At 45.8% G+C, this 20099-nt stretch overlaps 1 protein-coding gene across 5 annotated transcripts in view; it reads right to left on the bottom strand.

The window, feature by feature from the left end:
- Positions 1–18185, bottom strand: part of MAFF (MAF bZIP transcription factor F) — a 68833-nt gene extending 50648 nt beyond the window's left edge. For 2 of the 5 annotated variants that reach the window (XR_012725103.1, XM_075321821.1), the window contains exon 1: positions 16828–16909. Coding sequence is in view for 1 of the 5 variants with exons in the window: in XM_075321821.1 (XP_075177936.1) it covers positions 16828–16888 (61 nt within the window). In the remaining 4 variants the exon portion in view is untranslated. Of the gene's footprint in view, positions 1–16827; positions 16910–17696; positions 17782–18029 lie in introns of those variants that run through there. The other 3 variants (XM_075321822.1, XM_075321823.1, XM_075321825.1) reach the window with 3 other exon arrangements.
- Positions 18186–20099: the final 1914 nt, after the last annotated feature.

Here is a 20099-nt window from a genome sequence, read left to right as displayed (position 1 = left end):
GTTTCCCAGCGCTTATGGTGAAGGTAGGGCATAAAGACTCAAAACATAATCTACTCAAATATATGGTACTGTAATCTCTTTATCAACTGTGCCCTACCCCGACTTAGCTCTGCAACGTCCCAACAACTCTAGCTTGTTTTATTCCATTTTGTACTGAAATTTCAGGTCTCCACAGATTTTTTTTATGGTTTATTACCTCTGTACCATTATTGGAGGATAACCAAAAATGAAATTTAAGTATTTCATTATTATCAATTCATTAATCATCTGACAGCATAGTAGAGGAGAGTAAAGGTGCCTACACACGTTAGAGAAGGGGTTCCCAACCTGTGGCTTGGTAGCAACGTGGCTTGTGGGTCCAGGATGTGTGGCACGCAACTATCTGCCAGCTTGGTATATTAACACCAGGTCTCGCGGCCCTCTCTCAGAGCCCACTGCGGCTCACGGCCCTCTCTCAGAGCCCACTGCGGCTCGCGGCCCTCTCTCAGAGCCCACTGCGGCTCGCGGCCCTCTCTCAGAGCCCACTGCGGCTCGCGGCCCTCTCTCAGAGCCCACTGCGGCTCGCGGCCCTCTCTCAGAGCCCACTGCGGCTCGCGGCCCTCTCTCAGAGCCCACTGCGGCTCGCGGCCCTCTCTCAGAGCCCACTGCGGCTCGCGGCCCTCTCACAGAGCCCACTGCGGCTCGCGGCCCTCTCACAGAGCCCACTGCGGCTCGCGGCCCTCTCACAGAGCCCACTGTGGCTCGCGGCCCTCTCTCAGAGCTGAATGTGACTCTCAAGGTCAGAGAGGTTGGGGACCACTGCCTTAGAGCATAGAGTTGACTGTCTAATGCGTACAAAGTCCTCCAGACTCTCCCCGACAGATGATGATGTTGGGGAGATAAGGATCGAGACTGTTACATTTCATAGTTATCTCCCCAAGAATAAAAGGAACTAAGACACCGAAAGAAGGTTAGGGGTACTTCTCACATAGCAAGATCGCTAGCGAGATCGCTGCTGAGTCACAGGTTTTGTGACGTACCAGTGAGCTCATCAGCGATCTCGCTGTGTGTGACACTAAGCAGCGACCTGGCCCCTGCTGTGAAATCACTGATCATTACACACTGTTCTGGTTCATTTTTTGGGCGTCGGTCAGCACGCATCGGTGTGTTTGACACCTTACCCAACGACCTCGTTTGCGACTCACGTAGGCATGCATCTTCGTTGTTTTCCGCGCCCTCTCTGTTCCGATTGGTGATCGCTACTGCGTTCGGATTGGCCGCTTCCATCCTCTGTTCTGGCTTGTAGATTGCAGTACATTTCACAGGGCTGAATTCACTTGTCCTGGACCGCGTGTAGCAGCAGATCGTAATACAGTCCATTCTGCATCGGGACTGTAGGATGGACAAGGATGGAAGCGTTTTTATGTTGCCTTCTCTAAAGGCAAGGCCGCCCAGTCACAACACAGTTTTTACCACCAATCGGAGCAGAGGGGGCGCGGAAAAGGCAATGTAGATGCACGCCTATGTTACTAGTCAAGATTTGAATAGTGCTATGTGACAGGGTCCCAGCGACCGCCGTATCGTTGCTGCGTCGTTGGGAAGATCTGACTGACAGCTCACTAGCGACCCTGTAGCGACGTACCAGCAATCCTGACCAGGTCGTATCGTGGTCGGAATCGCTGGTACGTCGTTTAGTGTGACGTTACCCTTAGTCCCCTCCCTCCATGAGAGTTATATAGAGGATGCATGTAGATGGGGAGCGTCAGGAGGCTAAAGAAGGTGTATGGTCATCATAACTATTCATGGCCACTAGTTAAAGGGGTATGCTGATCGCCTGTCTGCAGGTGCACACCACTGCTCTGCCTCCTAACTTCCTGGTTGAAGAGGGGGTGGGGTCCTGAAGTTTGCCGTTCAGGCCAGTAGCATAGTTGTGTTAGGCTGCTTTCACACATCCGGTTTTTGCACTGTGGCTCAATCCGGCTCAAAAACCTATGCAACGGATGCGGCGAAAAAAACGGATCCGTTGCATAAGTTTTTCCATGCAGCCTGTCCGTTTTTTGATGGACGCGGCTTGATACTGAGCATGCGCAGTTCAAAAAACCGCATCCGGCGGCCGGATGCGATTTTTATCGCAGGACGCCGCATCCGGCGTCCATAGACTTGCATTGCAAATTGCGCCGCATCACACAAAAACGTGCCAGGCATTGTTCCATCCGGCCGCCGCATGGGCTAAATATGCCGCATGCGGCAAAGACCGGACCGAACGCAAGCCTATGCGGCACAATACAGCGCTAATGCAATTCTATGCGGAAAAAACGCAACCGGCGGCAAAAAAAAACAAAAACCGGTTGCAGCCTTACTGGTCCCTTCTCTGAACTTCCCATGCTGCTAGTAGAGGCATTTTTGCCTGTGCAGCTTGGAATTAGTTCTGGATACAGCCAACATCAGAACAGTGCTTGCATGCAGAAGAGCACACTGCTGGCAAGCACATGCTCCTTTCCTAGCAAACTAGGTTCAATAAGGCTATGCACATCTTTTTCAGGCAACTTCCACCAGAAACACAAAAGCACTTCATAAGCTAACATAATGAACAGCAATGTCAAAACACATTGCTGTGCACATGTTCTGTCTTTATGTCCCTCCTTTTAACTGCTTCAGGGTTTGAAAAGTACCACTCGATACTTAAAAATTTAGTAAGAAAGACACTGGTGGCAGAGTTGCCACAAGAACTACGAAAACCCTCTGGCAAAGCCATGATAAAAAAAAACAAAAAAAAACAAAACACCCAAACACGCCAGTGTTTCCTGAAGTGGCTTCACATGGGAAAATTCAGCAGCTACACTGGTGTCTAGAGCATCCCGTGTGCACATAGCCAAAAGATTAAATCCCTCTGTTCTTAACAGGGCTGTGGAGTCAGTAAGCCAAACCTTCGACTCCGACTCCTCAAATTCTCTTGCACCGACTCCGGCTCCGACTCCGGCTCCGGCTCCTACATATATTGCTTATAGTTAGGTGAAAAATTTATTGTAGTACATGAATATGTGTATGTGAACATCAGACATTTAATAATTTTTATGATACAATAATCAAGATATTTGGATAGAACATAAAATATATTTATTGGAATACAACTTTAGAACACAAAAAACTGTAATAAATTGTAAATATGTAATACACTATGTAATATACAGTAGATTACATATATATCTTGTGTGTATATACACTATATATATATATATATATATATATATATATATATATATATATATATATATTACATATTTACAATTTATTAGTTTTTTGTGTTCTAAAGTTGTATTCCAATAAATATTTTATGTTCTATCCAAATATCTTGAGTATTGTATCATAAAAACAATTAAATGTCTGATGTTCACATTGTACTACAATAAATTTTTCACTTAAATATAAGCATTATACTAAATGTTATTATTTAGTAAAATATTCAGCACATTCTGCATTGCACTCCTGTCCCCAATTTATTATATATTTTAGGAGTCGGAGTCTGTGCATTTTATACCGACTCTGACTCCGACTCCACCAAAATGAGCTCCGACTCCGACTCCACGACTCCGACTCCGACTCCACAGCCCTGGTTCTTAAGAACAGAAAGAATTTGTAATAAAAATTACATTGCAAAGTTGTTTTTTTTTTTTTTTTTTACAAGAACTTTGCAATTTTAACCTTTAATAAACATGAGACAACGCCTTTAAATGACATATTATAGCTTCTTAGCCTTGATGAAAGATAAAAGTGGTCATGGGCTAGACTTTCACTTCTATCATGGCACTGATCCAGTGGACAAGGTAAGAAACAGGACATAGACAGCAAGGAAATCTAAGGCTGAGTTCACATGTCCTGTAATCATCCATTAGAATGGATCCTGCAGAGATCGATTGGGGAAAAAATTGTGCAAACGCAACTTTTTGACCGTTTGTTAAATTAGGTCTGCCGGATCCATTTTTTTTTTTACATTGGGCCCTATGGAGAACAGAACTGTTAACGGATTGCTATTTAGCCATCCATTTTTCTTGCATTTATAAGGGATCCGTTTCAAATGGAAGATAAATAGCAATGTGGTAACGGATCCATTCTCCATATACCCCATGTTAAAAAAAAAACCAAAACAGATCAGGCAGACATAATTTTGCCAACAGATCTTTGCAGGATCCGTTCTCTCAGATGATTACAGGACATGTGAACTCTGCCTTACACAGTACATGAATGTGAGGAAAGGATCCGACACCAATTTCTTCTTAGAATAAAAACATTCAAAACTTTATTAGATCATTAAAAAATTCTGTGGAGACCGAGGGGAAAAGGGGTAGCATACATGGGAACTTTGTGTGTTTTTAATGTGAGTCCGAAACGCGTAAAGTTCCCATGTATGCTACCCCTTTTTCCCTCGGTCTCCACAGAATTTTTTAATGATCTAATAAAGTTTTGAATGGTTTTATTCTAAGAAGAAATTGGTGCCGGATCCTTTCCTCACATTTCTGCCTTTACCGGTTGGACCTACCGGTGGATCCCAGGCACCCACAAGGAACAGCAGTCCGGGCTGCAGGTGAGCTGGTAAACTTTTTTGCTTACACAGTACATACATGGTGTATGTCAATTTGTTATGTTTACGCCTGGGTAACAAGTAGTGCCTAAATATTCACGTACAATAGAAGGGAACAGGCATTTTATTCACTGCTGGGTGCAAGACGACACCAGGGCTTGATAAAAGCCAGTGGTAAGGTCAATTAGAAAATGGGGTCAAGTCTAAAGCGGGCTTTAAACGCTGTGATCTAGCTAGCGATATTGCAAGCGATCATACCCGCCCCCATCGGTTGTGTGACACGGGCTTATCACTGCCCGTGTCGCACAACCTCGCTTACCCCAGTCACACGGACTTACCTGCCCTGCGATGTCGCTCTGGCCGGCGAACCGCCTCCTTCCTAAGGGGGCGGATCGTGCGGCATCACCGCGACGTCACACGGCAGGCGTCCAATAGAAGCGGAGGGGTGGAGATAAGCGGGACGTAACATCCCGCCCATCTCCTTCCTTCCGCATAGCTGATGGAGGCAGGTAAGGAGATGTTCGTCGCTCCTGCGGTGTCACACACAGCGATGTGTGCTGCCGCAGGAACGAGGAACAACATTGCTAACATCCTGAAAACGATTTTTTGTTTCAGGACGACCTCTCTACGGCAAACGATTTTGCCCTCTTTTGCGTTCGTTTAAAATCGCTCTTAAGTGTTACACGCTGCGATTTCGTTAATGACGCCGGATGTGCGTCACAAACCACGTGACCCCGACGATAATTCATTAACAATATCGTAGCGTGTAAAGCCCGCTTAAGGCTATGTGTCCACGTTGCTTTTTACCTGCTTTTTCAACTGCAGCGTTTAATGCCAAAATGGATGTGTTCTGCTCTTCAAGCTTAGTCTCTGGGAATTTGGGTTTCTAAACCCCACTATGCAGTTCAAACTGCAGCCTTTTTGTGGCAGAAATTTGGGCAACCCAACCCAAATTCCCACAGACTTTGCTTGAAGAGCAGAACACATCCATTTTGGCATTAAACGCTGCAGTTGAAAAAGCAGCAAAAAAGCAGGTAAAAAGCAACGTGGACACATAGCCTTACAGCCAGTGTTTTATGCAGCAGGTGATCAATCTCCACTTGTTCCAGAATTGGAGGTCAAAAAACAATCAAATTGTTCATATGTGAAGTGGTTGTCATCCATAGCACTTCCTCTAGCTCCCAAGCTTGTTTTATTACATGAATATTTATATATTTATTTATGGATGGTGAATTCCACTTTTTCATTTTTTGAAAGAACTTGTTATAATTGACTATTATTAAGTTGAGCACTACGATATCCATTTGGCATATGGTGTTGTGTCTTATGTGTCTAGTGGAGGTGATCTGATCTTGCCGAACCTTTCTTTTTCGACTTTATACAATGGCAGTGTACTTCACTACCAGTGCTAGAATTGGTGAATAAAGTACAGAATGACATCATTAATTATAACATCCTCATTCACAAGTGTCACGCTAGGTATTGGGAAGTACCACGCGAATGGTGAAAGGGAAGAGAAACCCTGTGTTTAGGGAAGGGGGAGATGGTGACCCCTGAGCAAGTCTACCGCTGGGCCTTGGCTTCCCTCACCACCCTAGATAGGTTCCGCTCCTATGCGCTCCTATGCGCCAAGCCGGATACCTGTCCCTTGTTGACCCTTAAGTAGGCTCTACCGTAGGTAGGGGATGAGCGCTTAGTCAACCCCACCAAGCACTAAAGAAGACACAGCGATAACAAACAGGGGGAAAGTGAGACAACAATTTATCTCCAGATGACTCAGGGAGAGGAACTGCAACAACCACCAAGATTCTTCAGATGTATACAAGCCAACTGCTTGCACTGAAGACTTGTTAGGCCCAGTGCCCACGCTGTGTAGTTTTGATGCATATTTTCAGAAATCTGCAGCAAAATCTGCATATCCATTGTGAAGCCAGCAAAGTCTATGAGAATTTACAAGTGCTGTGCCCACGTTGTATATTTTTCCCTTGCGTATTTGGTGCAGAAAAAAATAAATCCACCAAATACGCAAGGCAAAAATAAGCAACGTGGGCACAGCACTTCTGAATTCTCATAGCCTTTGCTGGCTTTACAATGGACATGCAGATTTCTGAAAATCTGCGTCAAAATCCGCAGCGTGAGCACAGGGCCTTAAGGGTATAGGAGCTATCACCAGCATAGAGTAAAAGGAAGTGAAGGTATATAAAAGACACCAAGGGAAGTGCTGATGAAAAGCAGCTGGAAGGCTGAGGCACTCTGCAGGCTCCTAAAGGGAAAGGGACGAAAATAAAGTCATAAATATTAGAAGGTCAGGGGGTAGTTTGCGCAGTCAAACACTGACCTTCTATAGCCAGACACCACAGGACTGTCTGTCACCGTGACAACAACAAGCATGAAGCAGCCATTATCTAGTACAATAATGAATAATTAGCAATGTTCTAGTCTCTAATGCCAAACACAGAAGACATAAGTTTATACAGAAGGCGCTACAGCAGCTGTGAGACTACAACACCCAGCATACCCTGACAGCCACACCCAGACCAAAGCACTGGTCTACTAGTGGCTCTCTAGATTTACTTCCATAGCAGTAAATTGCTTGCAACATCAGGAGAAATATGTGTTAACCACAAGTAGTGGTGTACACCATACCTATTCCTAGCATCGCCATTCGCCATCCCAGACCTCCCAGATACAAGTTGCTCTGGTCCTGGTGCGATTTCACCTATGGGCATTGCACTAGGACTAGGCGGAGATGGAAACCAGTGGCATTGTGAGACAATAAAAATTCACAAGACATCAGTAGGGACGTTTTAGTATTTCTCGGTTTCTCAAAAAAGCTGTTCCAAGAACTTGTATGTGAAATACAATGAAAATTACCAGCAAAAGATTGCATAAGGCCCGTCTCATGTCCCGTACCCTGATATGGTAAAGAAGATTTGTCAAACACCCCTATATTCCCCACATGTCAGGAACTGCAGATCTCCCTGGAGATGAACTTTACTCCATGACAAAAGGATATTTTGGCTTCTTGACTTCCGTGTTATTTCTCCACCTGAAGGGTCAGTAGTTCAGTGCTGAGCAAGGACTTTATACAGGGAATTGTGGGTTACACTTCCTGTGTCTACATTTCCACATATTAAATATTAAGATGGAATTATAAATTAAGTAATTTCATATGAACACATCTTATGCCTACAGGTTGTTTTTGTTTTTGTTTTTACAGGGGTGTCAACCAGTGACAGGTGGGCACCATTGACCATCTCATCTATACAGACAGAACTTGTTCATAGTGTAGATTGCTATACCTGTATCAATGGACGAGCGTATATAAACAGTCTTCTCCAGCCACATATATACTGTATATCAATGAGCTGGGCACAATGATCCATGACTCTGATGTCAGGACACCACATGGCTCTCATGTCAGGACACCACATGGCTCTCATGTCAGGACACCACATGGCTCTCATGTCAGGACACCACATGGCTCTCATGTCAGGACACCACATGGCTCTCATGTCAGGACACCACATGGCTCTCATGTCAGGACACCACATGGCTCTCATGTCAGGACACCACATGGCTCTCATGTCAGGACACTAGATGGTTCCTGACCAGCCAAAGAAGTAATGATATTTATCTTAGACTTTCTTGGAAGGTTAAACACGAACATAAAGTCTATAAAACATTTTAGAGAATATCTATTGTCTCCCTACCATCTATAGTTGGAGAACCACTTCATATGGTAATAGACCTGTTTCCTTTCTAGGTTTTCAGGCAGCATATGACAATCATCAGTAAAAAAAAAAAACCTCAGAAGAGACCCATGGCAAAATGGCAGGAGGATCTCAAGATCTAGGTGGACCAGTTAATCTTCTCACGCAGAAACTACAGATTGCATGAGGAATCCTGTACGGCTCCGTACTAATGATCTCCAGGGACTCAATGTGCCGCCATACAATGCTCCACTGGGCGTCCTACGTATACATCTTTTCACTGAGAGTGATTTTGTATGGTATAGAAGAGCTCAATAGATAAATATATGGAAAGTTTTGCACTATAATATTCACAGAGAATCAGACAGAAAAAACCTAGGTCCTAGGAGATAGATGCAAGTACATTAAAGAGGACCAACAAGAAGGATTTTCACAGATAAACTAAAGCCAGTGCTATACTGGTGCTATCATGCTGATTCTATACATACCTTTAGTTGTGAAATCAGATGTACTGTATACTTTCTGAAATATAGGCAAGTAAAGTTTGTGAAATGCACTGTTATTTGATGAGAGGTGCAACGGAATATCTGTTAGGTGGGTTGGGTTTTGGTAGTTATTCCCACCCCTGTCTGCCTGACCTTCCTCCCTCCTATCCTACCTCCCCCTGTAATAACAGAGACAGGGGGAGGAAGGACATGCAGAAGACAAAGGCGGGAATTACTACCAAAACCCAACCCATCTATTAGATATTATGCTGCACCTCTCATCAAATAACAGCGCATTTCACAAACTTTACTTGCGCATATTTCAGAAAGTATACATCTGATCTCACAACTAAAGGTGTGTTTAGAATCAGCATGATAACGCCAGTATAGCACTGGCTTTAGTTTATATGTGAAAATCCTGGTTGTTGCGCCTCTTTAAAGCCCTGTACACTTCTAACCCTACAGCCCTAACGCGACACAGTACACAATGAAGTCATAGTACGGTAAAGTGTAGAAAACTTGAAGTGAAACTTGAAGGCTCAGTTCTTGGACCTCTGCTGTTCTCCATCTACACCTTCGGCCTAGGACAGCTCATAGAGTCCCACGGCTTTCAGTATCATGTCTATACCGATGATACACAGATCTACCTCTCTGGACCTGACATCACCTCCCTACTAACCAAAATCCCACAATGTCTGTCTGCTATTTCATCCTTCTTCTCTGCGCGATTCCTAAAGCTTAACATGAGCAAAACAGAATTCATTGTCTTTCCTCCTCCTCACTCAACTCCTCCAACAAGCCTTTCCATCAAACTTGATGGCTGCTCACTCTCCCCAGTCTCACAAGCTCGTTGCCTTGGAGTAACCCTCGACACTGCTCCATCCTTCAAGCCACACATCCAAGCCCTCTTCACCTCATGCAGACTACAACTCAAAAGTATTTCCCGGATACGTGTTTTCCTTAACCAAGAATCAGCAAAAACATTAGTACATGCCCTCATCATCTCCCGCCTCGACTACTGCAACCTCCTTCTCTTTGGCCTCCCTTCCAACACTCTTGCACCCCTACAATCCATCCTAAACTCTACGGCCCGCTTAATCCACCTCTCCCCTCGCTACTCCCCTGCCTCGCCACTCTGCCAATCCCTTCACTGGCTTCCCATCGCCCAACGACTCCAGTTCAAAACATTAACCATGACATACAAAGCCATCCACAACCTGTCTCCTCCTTACATCTGTGACCTAGTCTCCGGGTACCTACCCGCACGCAACCTTAGATCCTCACAAGATCTCCTTCTCCACTCCTCTCTTATCTCCTCTTCGCACAATCGCGTACAAGATTTCTCCCGTGCCTCCCCCATACTCTGGAACGCTCTACCTCAGCATATCAGACTCTCCCCTACCATGGAAAGCTTCAAGAGGATTAAACACCAATATTTATGAACTAAGTAGAGAAAAAAAAACTGCTAATGGACCGAAAAACTAAATTTCTCTAAAATCAATTTTTATTTATAAACATTAAAATAGTTAAATCAAGCCATATCTTATCATATATAGCTATATCGGTCAGTGAGCACACACCCGGTCGTGCAGAGCTAAATGCACTCTGATAGGGATATTAATCTAGAAGGTGAGGGATAGCCCGAGGGGATTTTACTTGGTTGTTCCAGGGATAACAATGAGATATTAAAGTAAGGGCCAGGCTGCAAATCCCTAATCTCGCGCCTACCTGGCCGTGGAGGTTAATACACCATAAGGTTTTGGGTGCCCCCGCTCAGCGTCGGCTATCCCTAAAGAACCCCTATACCTGACTGTGTGCCAATAATTGAACCATAGCCTAAAAGGGTGTAATTAGTGCTGAAGTTAGAGTGGTTCAGTCGAAGTGTGACTGAACCACTCTAACTTCAGCACTAATTACACCCTTTTAGGCTATGGTTCAATTATTGGCACACAGTCAGGTATAGGGGTTCTTTAGGGATAGCCGACGCTGAGCGGGGGCGCCCAAAACCTTATGGTGTATTAACCTCCGCGGCCAGGTAGGAGCGAGATTAGGGATTTGCAGCCTGGCCCTTACTTTAATATCTCATTGTTATCCCTGGAACAACCAAGTAAAATCCCCTCGGGCTATCCCTCACCTTCTAGATTAATATCCCTATCAGAGTGCATTTAGCTCTGCACGACCGGGTGTGTGCTCACTGACCGATATAGCTATATATGATAAGATATGGCTTGATTTAACTATTTTAATGGTTTATAAATAAAAATTGATTTTAGAGAAATTAGTTTTTCGGTCTATTAAAAGCTTCAAGAGGAACCTGAAGACCCATCTCTTCCAACAAGTCTACAACCTACAATAACCCTCAGTCCAGTAGACCACTGCGCAACCAGCTCTGTCCTCACCTATTGTACCATCACCCATTCCCTGTAGACTGTGAGCCCTCGCGGGCAGGGTCCTCTCTCCTCCTACACCAGTCTGTTTTGTACGGTTAATGATTGTTATACATATACCCCCTTTCACTTGTAAAGTGCCATGGAATAAATGGCGCTATAATAATTAATAATAATAAAAAAGTGAACCTGTCATGAAGACTTTATACCACAAACTGGTGATGTCAATATACAAGTTTTTTGAGGCTGATTAAAGCCATACCTTAATTGTAGAAATCAGTTTTGCAGTTTTTAAGAAATCTAGGGTGCAAATGGGCCACAAATGCTTCAGGGTAGGACACTGCACTCATAGCTCTCCTGCCCTCCCTTCCCATTTCCCGCCCGCCAGATGCCTCCTGTATCTGATTGACAGGTCATTCTTGTGTGTAAAGCTGGGTTTACACACTGCAACATCGCAAAGGACATCGCTGTAACGTCACCGGTTTTGTGACGTAACAGCGACCTCCCTAAAGCCAGCTTTACACCTTACAATTAGGTATGCGATGTGACACGCCCAGGTCGCATATGCGATCTAATGAGATCGCACGTAGGTCGTTCATTTGCTGTCACACGTGCGTTAGTAGCCTATGTTAAATTGGTCAATTTTGTGTGCGATCCTTTAGATCATGTGTTCTGTGACGTATGCATTGGGCACCCTTTTTTTTTTTATTTATTGTCTTGACAAGCGTGTGTAATGTGTAGGGATGCGTTTTTACTATGTCATCTGCCATTCAGCTCTGCTACATGGCCGCTGACAGCAGACACAGACAGCCATGTAGCAGCGGTGAATGGCAGATGACAGCAGACACAGACAGAGCCGCACTGTCAGAATGAACTCGGGTGAACTTCACCCGACTTCATTGTCATGCTGCGGCTCTGTCTGTGTCGCGCCCTGATTAGCGGTCACCAGTGAAGACTCACCGGTGACCGCTAAACTCCTGAGTGACTGAAGTTAGCAGCCCTCTCTCATATACTCACCAATCCCCGATCCCCGGCGCTGCACGGCATTCACACTGCTCCGGCGGCTTTTACTGTTTTGAAAAAGCCGGCCGCCCATTAAACAATCTCCTATTCCCTGCTTTCCCCGCCCACCGGCGCCTATGATTGGTTACAGTGAGACACGCCCCCCCACGCTGAGTGACAGGTGTCACACTGCACCCAATCACAGCAGCCGGTGGGCGTGTCTATACTGTGTAGTGAAATAAATAATTAAATAATTAAAAAAAACGGCGTGCGGTCCCCCCCCCCATTTTAAAACCAGCCAGATAAAGCCATACGGCTGAAGGCTGGTATTCTCAGGATGGGGAGCTCCACGTTATGGGGAGCCCCCCAGCCTAACAATATCAGCCAACAGCCGCCCAGAATTGCCGCATACATTATATGCGACAGTTCTGGGACTGTACCCGGCTCTTCCCGATTTGCCCTGGTGCGTTGGCAAATAGGGGTAATAAGGAGTTATTGGCAGCCCATAGCTGCCAATAAGTCCTAGATTAATCATGTCAGGCGTCTATGAGACACCTTCCATGATTAATCTGTAAGTTACAGTAAATAAACACACACACACCTGAAAAAATCCTTTATTAGAAATAAAACACACAAACACATTCCCTGGTTCACCACTTTAATCAGCCCCAAAAAGCCCTCCTTGTCCGGCGTACTCCACAGTCCTCCAGCGTCGCATCCAGCGCTGCTGCATGGAGGTGACCGGAGCTGCAGCAGACACAGCCGCTCCGGTCACCTCCACGCAGCTAATGAAGACAGCCGCGCTATCGGCTGAGCTGTCACTGAGGTTACCCACTGTCACTGGATCCAGCGGTGGATGCAGCGGTGGCCGCGGGTAACCTCAGTGACAGCTCAGCTGATCGCGCTACTCACCTCAGTTGCTGACTGGAGCTGACCGGAGCGGCGGTGAGTAGCGCGATCAGCTGAGCTGTCACTGAGGTTACCCGCGGCCACCGCTGCATCCACCGCTGGATCCAGTGACAGCGAGTAACCTCACTGACAGCTCAGCCGATAGCGCGGCTGTCTTCATTAGCTGCGTGGAGGTGACAGGAGCGGCTGTGTCTGCTGCAGCTCCAGTCACCTCCATGCAGCAGCGCTGGATGCGACGCTGGAGGACTGTGGAGTACGCCGGACAAGGAGGGCTTTTTGGGGCTGATTAAAGTGGTGAACCAGGGAATGTGTTTGTGTGTTTTATTTCTAATAAAGGATTTTTTCGTGTGTGTGTGTTTATTTACTGTAACTTACAGATTAATCATGGAGGGTGTCTCATAGACGCCTGACATGATTAATCTAGGACTTATTGGCAGCTATGGGCTGCCAATAACTCCTTATTACCCCGATTTGCCAACGCACCAGGGCAAATCGGGAAGAGCCGGGTACAGTCCCAGAACTGTCGCATATAATGTATGCGGCAATTCTGGGCGGCTGTTGGCTGATATTGTTAGGCTGGGGGGCTCCCCATAACGTGGAGCTCCCCATCCTGAGAATACCAGCCTTCAGCCGTATGGCTTTATCTGGCTGGTTTTAAAATTAGGGGGGGAACCGCACGCCGTTTTTTTTAATTATTTAATTATTTATTTCACTACACAGTATAGACACGCCCACCGGCTGCTGTGATTGGGTGCAGTGTGACACCTGTCACTCAGCGTGGGGGCGTGTCTCACTGTAACCAATCATAGGCGCCGGTGGGCGGGGAAAGCAGGGAATAGGAGATTGTTTAATGGGCGGCCGGCTTTTTCAAAACAGTAAAAGCCGCCGCGGCAGTGTGAATGCCGTGCAGCGCCGGGGATCGGTGAGTATATGAGAGAGGGGGATAGACTGACATGGACAGAGAGTGAGGGACAGAGATAGTGACGGACTGACAGAGATTAGTGCATGACAGACATTGTGAGGCGCTTCAGAACGCAGCTTTTCAGCTGCGCTCTGAAGCAGACCTTTGTTAAGCTGCAGTGCAGAGCGCACACCTGCGCACATAGCATCAGACATCACAATCGTATGAGGGATGTCACACGTTACAATTCACTAGTTTCGTACTACCAAACGTCCAATGTATGAGGAATAAACGACGTGTATGCGATCACCGTATTTTCGTTCAATATCGATCGCATGTAGGTTTCACACGCAAATACATCACGAACGATGCCGGATGTGCGTCACTTACAACTTGACCCCGACGACGGATTGAAAGATCTATTGAAGTGTGTAAAGCAGGCTTTAGTCTCTGCTAAGTCGCTGGTGAGCAGTCAAACAGGCAAACCTGGCCAACAACTCAACAGCGATCCGGACCTGCAGAGCGACCTAGCTGGTTGTTGGGGACGTTGATAAGCAGCCTTTTGAAAGGGGAGTTGCTAACAAAGTCACTGCAAAGTCTTCACACACTGAAACTTCATGCTGCACAGCGGGAAACAAAGGACCTAGGAATGGTCCTGAACGATTTGTAACGATTACAACTTCACAGCAGGGGCCGGGTCGCTGATAGGTTTCACACACTGCAACATCGCAAACAACATCGCTATTGCGTCACAAAACCGGTGACGTTACAGCGATGTCGTTTGAGATGTTGCAGTGTGTAAACCCAGCTTATGACCTGGCTTCCCTGACCAAGATTTTGCACATGTCCCTGCAGTGCAAGCCCACGCTGCACCTAGGACTGACAGCGCTGGAGAGATAACGGTCAGGGGAAGCAGAATACTAATACAAGAGGGACATGTCAGTCTGATACAGGAGGCAGGCGGGGAAAAGGGATTTAGAGCAAGAGAGCTGCAAGTGCAATGTCCAACATCAAAGCACTTGCAGCTAATTTGTATACAATTTCAACACTCAACACTGGATTGCTCAGAAACTGCAAAACGGATTTCTACAATGAAGCTATTGATTTGATCAGTATGAAAGTGCCTGTATGTACATGCCATTAGTTTGTGGTAGAAAATCCTCATGACGGGTTCACTTTAGAGAAAATGTAAACATATGGCGATAAGACAACTTTTCATTGCAACTGCAAAAAATGTATACCATTATATACATATACATATATATTATATATACACGCACACACACACACACATACACACAACTCGGTGCAAGGATGAATAAGCCTTACAAATATAGCAGGCCAACCCATGCCAGTATACAAAACCTGATGATCCAAGTGAATCTGAAAATACATATGCTCCTGTATGACATCAATGCCGTAGAAAAGATTCATATTACTTGAAAGGTTTATTTCCATTTCAGAAGTCACCCGTCTCATTTCTCTTGCAGTATTGCCCTATGGTGTCCTTCCATCCCATTCGGACCTCAGCATACTTGTCTAATAGAAGACAATCTCAAATCTATCTCAAGAATTGGGTGCCCCAACCCCGGTCCTTTGGCCACAGTGAATGGACAATATATGTATCAGCTCACCGTGTAGAAGCTCAATCCCGGTTTCGTCCTGGAGCACGGACAGGCACTGCCACAGCCCGATATAGCATAAAAGAAGAAAGGATGTCCAGCTCTTCAGGCAAAGAAAACCAAGGTCTTTATTTTATCATGCAGATGCAACGAATGACATGACCAGCACTACGCGTTTCAGGTGAAACTCACCCTTAATCATGATAAAATAAAGACCTTGGTTTTCTTTGCCTGAAGAGCTGGACAGCCTTTCTTCTTTTATACAGTGAATGGAGTTGGCCTTGCTTGCATGCTTGGATAGATATATATATATATATATATATATATATATATATATATATATATATATATATATTCTAACTCCCATAGCACTGAATCAAGAAAGCTGTACACGTGGGCCACCTCTCCGGTCACAGCGACCGGGAGATGAGGCCCTGTTCTCAAGATACGTGTAGCTCCCAGAGATGTGACACTCATGATATAACCTGTGGATATGATAGAAATGTCCCATTGTTTTTGTGGACACAACAGGGTCCCAACATATAGTGACATTTATGACTAGCTTTATATACAGACATACAGATAATGTTAGGGTGCCACTGTGACTTTACATCATAATGTTTTTTTAGGCTTGTTCAATAAATCTAGATTTAGGTGATCCCCTTGTTTGTCCAGATCTTCCTTTTTGTAATTACATCACTGTGCTCTACTTGTTCCCAAAATATGTAAGTGAGATAAAATGTTACTGCCACTTCACGGATGATAGCGAGAAGGCATCTCACTCATATAACACTTCTTTAGAAATATGAGACGGGCAGAACCTGTGATAGATAGTGTCCTGGGCTCAGCTCGGTTACACCAGCTTTGCAAACTGAGGAATAGGGGCCTCATTATTTGTAAAGAAGTCCTTTAAGTGTCGGAAAAGGAAATTCCGCATGCAGAACCTTTTCTTCTGTTATGACAAACGGAACCAAGACGGACCCCATAATAATCAATGGGCCCCTCTACTTTTGTTTATATACCTCATGCAACAAATCACTTATTACAAAAGGAACAGACGGAACATTCAAATGGAGACAGGGACTAATAATATAATAGTTATAGCAGATATCATTAGAACTCATCGATAGCGACAGTCTGAGGACAGAAGGTTACAATACGCGACTATAGAAGACATTCCACATAAAATATTGTGATCTCTTTCCTGACTGCATTTTAGAAAAGCTTCGAAAAAGATATTCCAAAAGGACCTGAGGATTGTATGAGGGCGACCAGTAGATGGAAGACTTTTTCTTCTAGGTGTCCCTTCATCACTGAGCTCGGATTGTTCCCATTTTCGGAAACAAAATATGGAAAGGAATAAGAATGTGAGGCAGAGACAACCTCTTGTACTTTTCTGCAGATCTGAGACTGCCCAGAACTCCTTCCACCAGATATCCACGCCTCCTGCATGTTACTTACAATAAGATACAGACAACACCCAAGGAAAAACAGGAATGTTACGTAAGGAATGTTACACACACTCCTCTCCGGAAGACAACGCTAACAACATGACTTCATCTGGGAGCAATCAGCAAGGAAAACAGAGCAGGAGCCAGAAAAGCCTGCCTCCTCCATTATAGGTTACACAATTAGTGCTGGCAGCCTGGTCCTACCTGTAGTGTGCGCACCTCCATAGTAGTACTATGCACCCACTACAGTCTACACTGGCACTGATGGGGGGCATGGAACCCACCAGTCACACGCACATGGATGACCGGCCAGTGTTGTCATAGGCATCTGTGTGGGGACTATGACAGCTCTGACTGGTCATCCATGTGTATAATGTTGCATTGCTGCATTAGGGTAAATTATGGGACCACCGCTACTTTTGGTGGGGGGGTCTCAAAGTGTTAACTATTTCATAACCATAAAGCACCCTATTGAGAAGACCCCAGTGGCATACAGGCATAGGGTACATTCCCCTCTAAGCCAATCCTGTGCCCTCTGTGGTGCCAGAGGAAGTTATCCCAGGAAAGGCCTTCCTCCATGTTTACACCGCACAGCAATATTTACTAACACTGGGCTGATACAAAAGAACAACAACAGCTCCCCCTCCCCCTGCACAACGTTCACCAACCGGAGGCTACAGATGGACTACTGCTCCCAGCACGACCCCACAACAGCTGGGAAGCCACAGGTTGCAGAGCCCGGCCGATCCCGGATGTGCCCAGAGATCAGACAGATCGAGCTCCCTGTGATCGCCCACAGCGCCCCCCGCCAGATCCAGGGTGTAACACAGTGACCCCCACCCGACAGCTCGGGAAAGCCGCACATGGGGGCCAGAGAAAGCCGCACAGTGGGGTCAGGAAAGCCGCAAATGGGGGCCAGGGGAAGCCGCACAGGAGGGGGTTTAGGAAAGCCGCACATGGGGGCTCGGGGGAGCGGCACATGGGGGCTCGGGCCGCCTTACCTGCGCTGCTGGGGACGAGGGGCCTGGAGCTCCCTGACGCTGCCTTGTGCTGGACGGAGGGAGTGCTCAGATCTGCTGAGTTGTAATGTTACAGTTTCCTGGAATTACTCACTCACAGATTCCTTTCATTCATAAAAACACAGTCATGCACTGACGTCATCCCCGAGGCGGGGCCTAGCGCTGTCACATGATGGCAGTGATGTCATCCGCATGCCTGACTCAGTGCTAAGGGGCAGAAGAAGGTCTGGATGCTTCACATTGCTGCTGCCTGCGAGCGGGGGATTCAGCAGGGGAAGCTCAGCCTGGCTTCAATGGGATCACTGACAGGAGAGCCGCAGAAGCAAAAATAAGTGACCCCCTCCCAATGAAAATGATTTTACTGGGACATTTGCAGAAACAATATTTGTGATATTTTTCTGCCATAAATACCTTATAAATTATGGTGTACCCGGTATCTCAGATTGGGTTCACACAAACACGGAAGATCATCCTTAGTTCATCCACAAAAAGACGATTTTTTTTTCCGTATAACCGATATAAAATCTAATAATAGGCCGAAAACAGTTGCGGTGGATCTAGGCAAAATGCACGACGTACAATATCTGGTTTTTTTTGCACATCCATTGATTTATAATGGGAGAGTCTGATCAGGGATACGGATCATACATAATAACAGACGTATGAACTCCACATCTGCTTTCTGAGTCTGTGTGCTATCATTTTACATACGGGCAGCACACAGACTCTTTGCCAGTCATTGCACTGGTTGCCTATCCGCTACAGAATCCAACATAAACTTATCACTCTCACTCACAAAGCTCTACACGGTTCCGCACCACCCTACATCTCCTCCCTCATCTCTGCCTATCACTCCACCCGTGCCCTCTCTGCTAATTACCTAAAGGGGGCTTTACAGGATATCGGTACCGATATCGCTATCGTGCATACCCGCCCCCATCGTTTGTGCGACACGGGCATATCGCTGCCGGTCGCGCACAAAATTGCGCTCCCCCGTCACACAGCTTACCTGCCCTGCCACGTCGCTCTAGCCGGCGATCTGCCTCCATTCTAATGGGGCAGGCCGTGCAACGTCACACGGTAGCCGTCCAATAGAAGCGGAGGGGCGGAGATGAGCGGGACGTAAACATCCCGCCCACCTCCTCCTTCCACATTGCTGATGAAGGCAGGTAAGGAGATGTTCCTCACTCCTGAGGTGTCACACACAGTGATGTGTGGTGGCGCAGGAACGAGGAACAACATCGCTAATGAGAGGTGAATGATTTTTGGTTTTAGGACGACCTCTCCACGGAAAACAATTTTTTCCACTTTTGCGATCGTTTTAGGTAGCCCATAAGTGTCACACGCTGCAATACCATTAATGACGCCGGATGTGCGTTACTAACGACGTGACCCCGACGATAAAACATTAACGATATCGTAGCGTGTAAAGCCCCCTTAAGACTGACATCCTCAACAATTCGAACCTCCCATTCCAGTTTTCAAGATTTCTCACAAGCTGCGCCTATGCTCTGAAACACACTACCAAGAGCAATCTGATTAATTCCCAACATCCACACCTTTAAGTGGGTCCTAAAAATGCATTTCTTTAGACTAGCCTATCACCTCACCGCCCTGATCTAATCTAATCCCTTTCTGCCCTTCATAAAATTTACTTCCAATTCTAGTCCTCTGTACCTGTATAAATTCTGGCCGATGACGGGTTCATGCAGCTGCTTTTGAATACCCTATTAAATCGATGGCTGAACCATATATGACAAACTTTTCTCTCCCCCCATTCACCTTTTGTGCCTCCCTATTTCCTCATAGACTGTAGCTTACGAGCAGGGCCCTCACTCCTCCTGGTATTTTAATTTTGTTATTTTGCATTGTCTCATATTGTCTGTACACATCCCCTCTGAACTGTAAAGCGCTGCGGAATATGTTGGCGCTATAGAAATTATTATTATTATTATTTATTTATAGAGCACCATTGATTCCATGGTGCTGTACATGAGAAGGGGGTTACATACAGAATACATATATAAGTTTCAATAGACAGACTAGTACAGA

The sequence above is a fragment of the Anomaloglossus baeobatrachus genome, chromosome 8 (genome assembly GCF_048569485.1).
Source record: "Anomaloglossus baeobatrachus isolate aAnoBae1 chromosome 8, aAnoBae1.hap1, whole genome shotgun sequence".
In the NCBI taxonomy this organism is placed as follows: Eukaryota; Metazoa; Chordata; class Amphibia; order Anura; family Aromobatidae; genus Anomaloglossus; species Anomaloglossus baeobatrachus.
The sequence above is the reverse complement of the archived record's forward strand: the minus strand, read 5'-3'. Positions and strand labels throughout refer to the sequence as shown.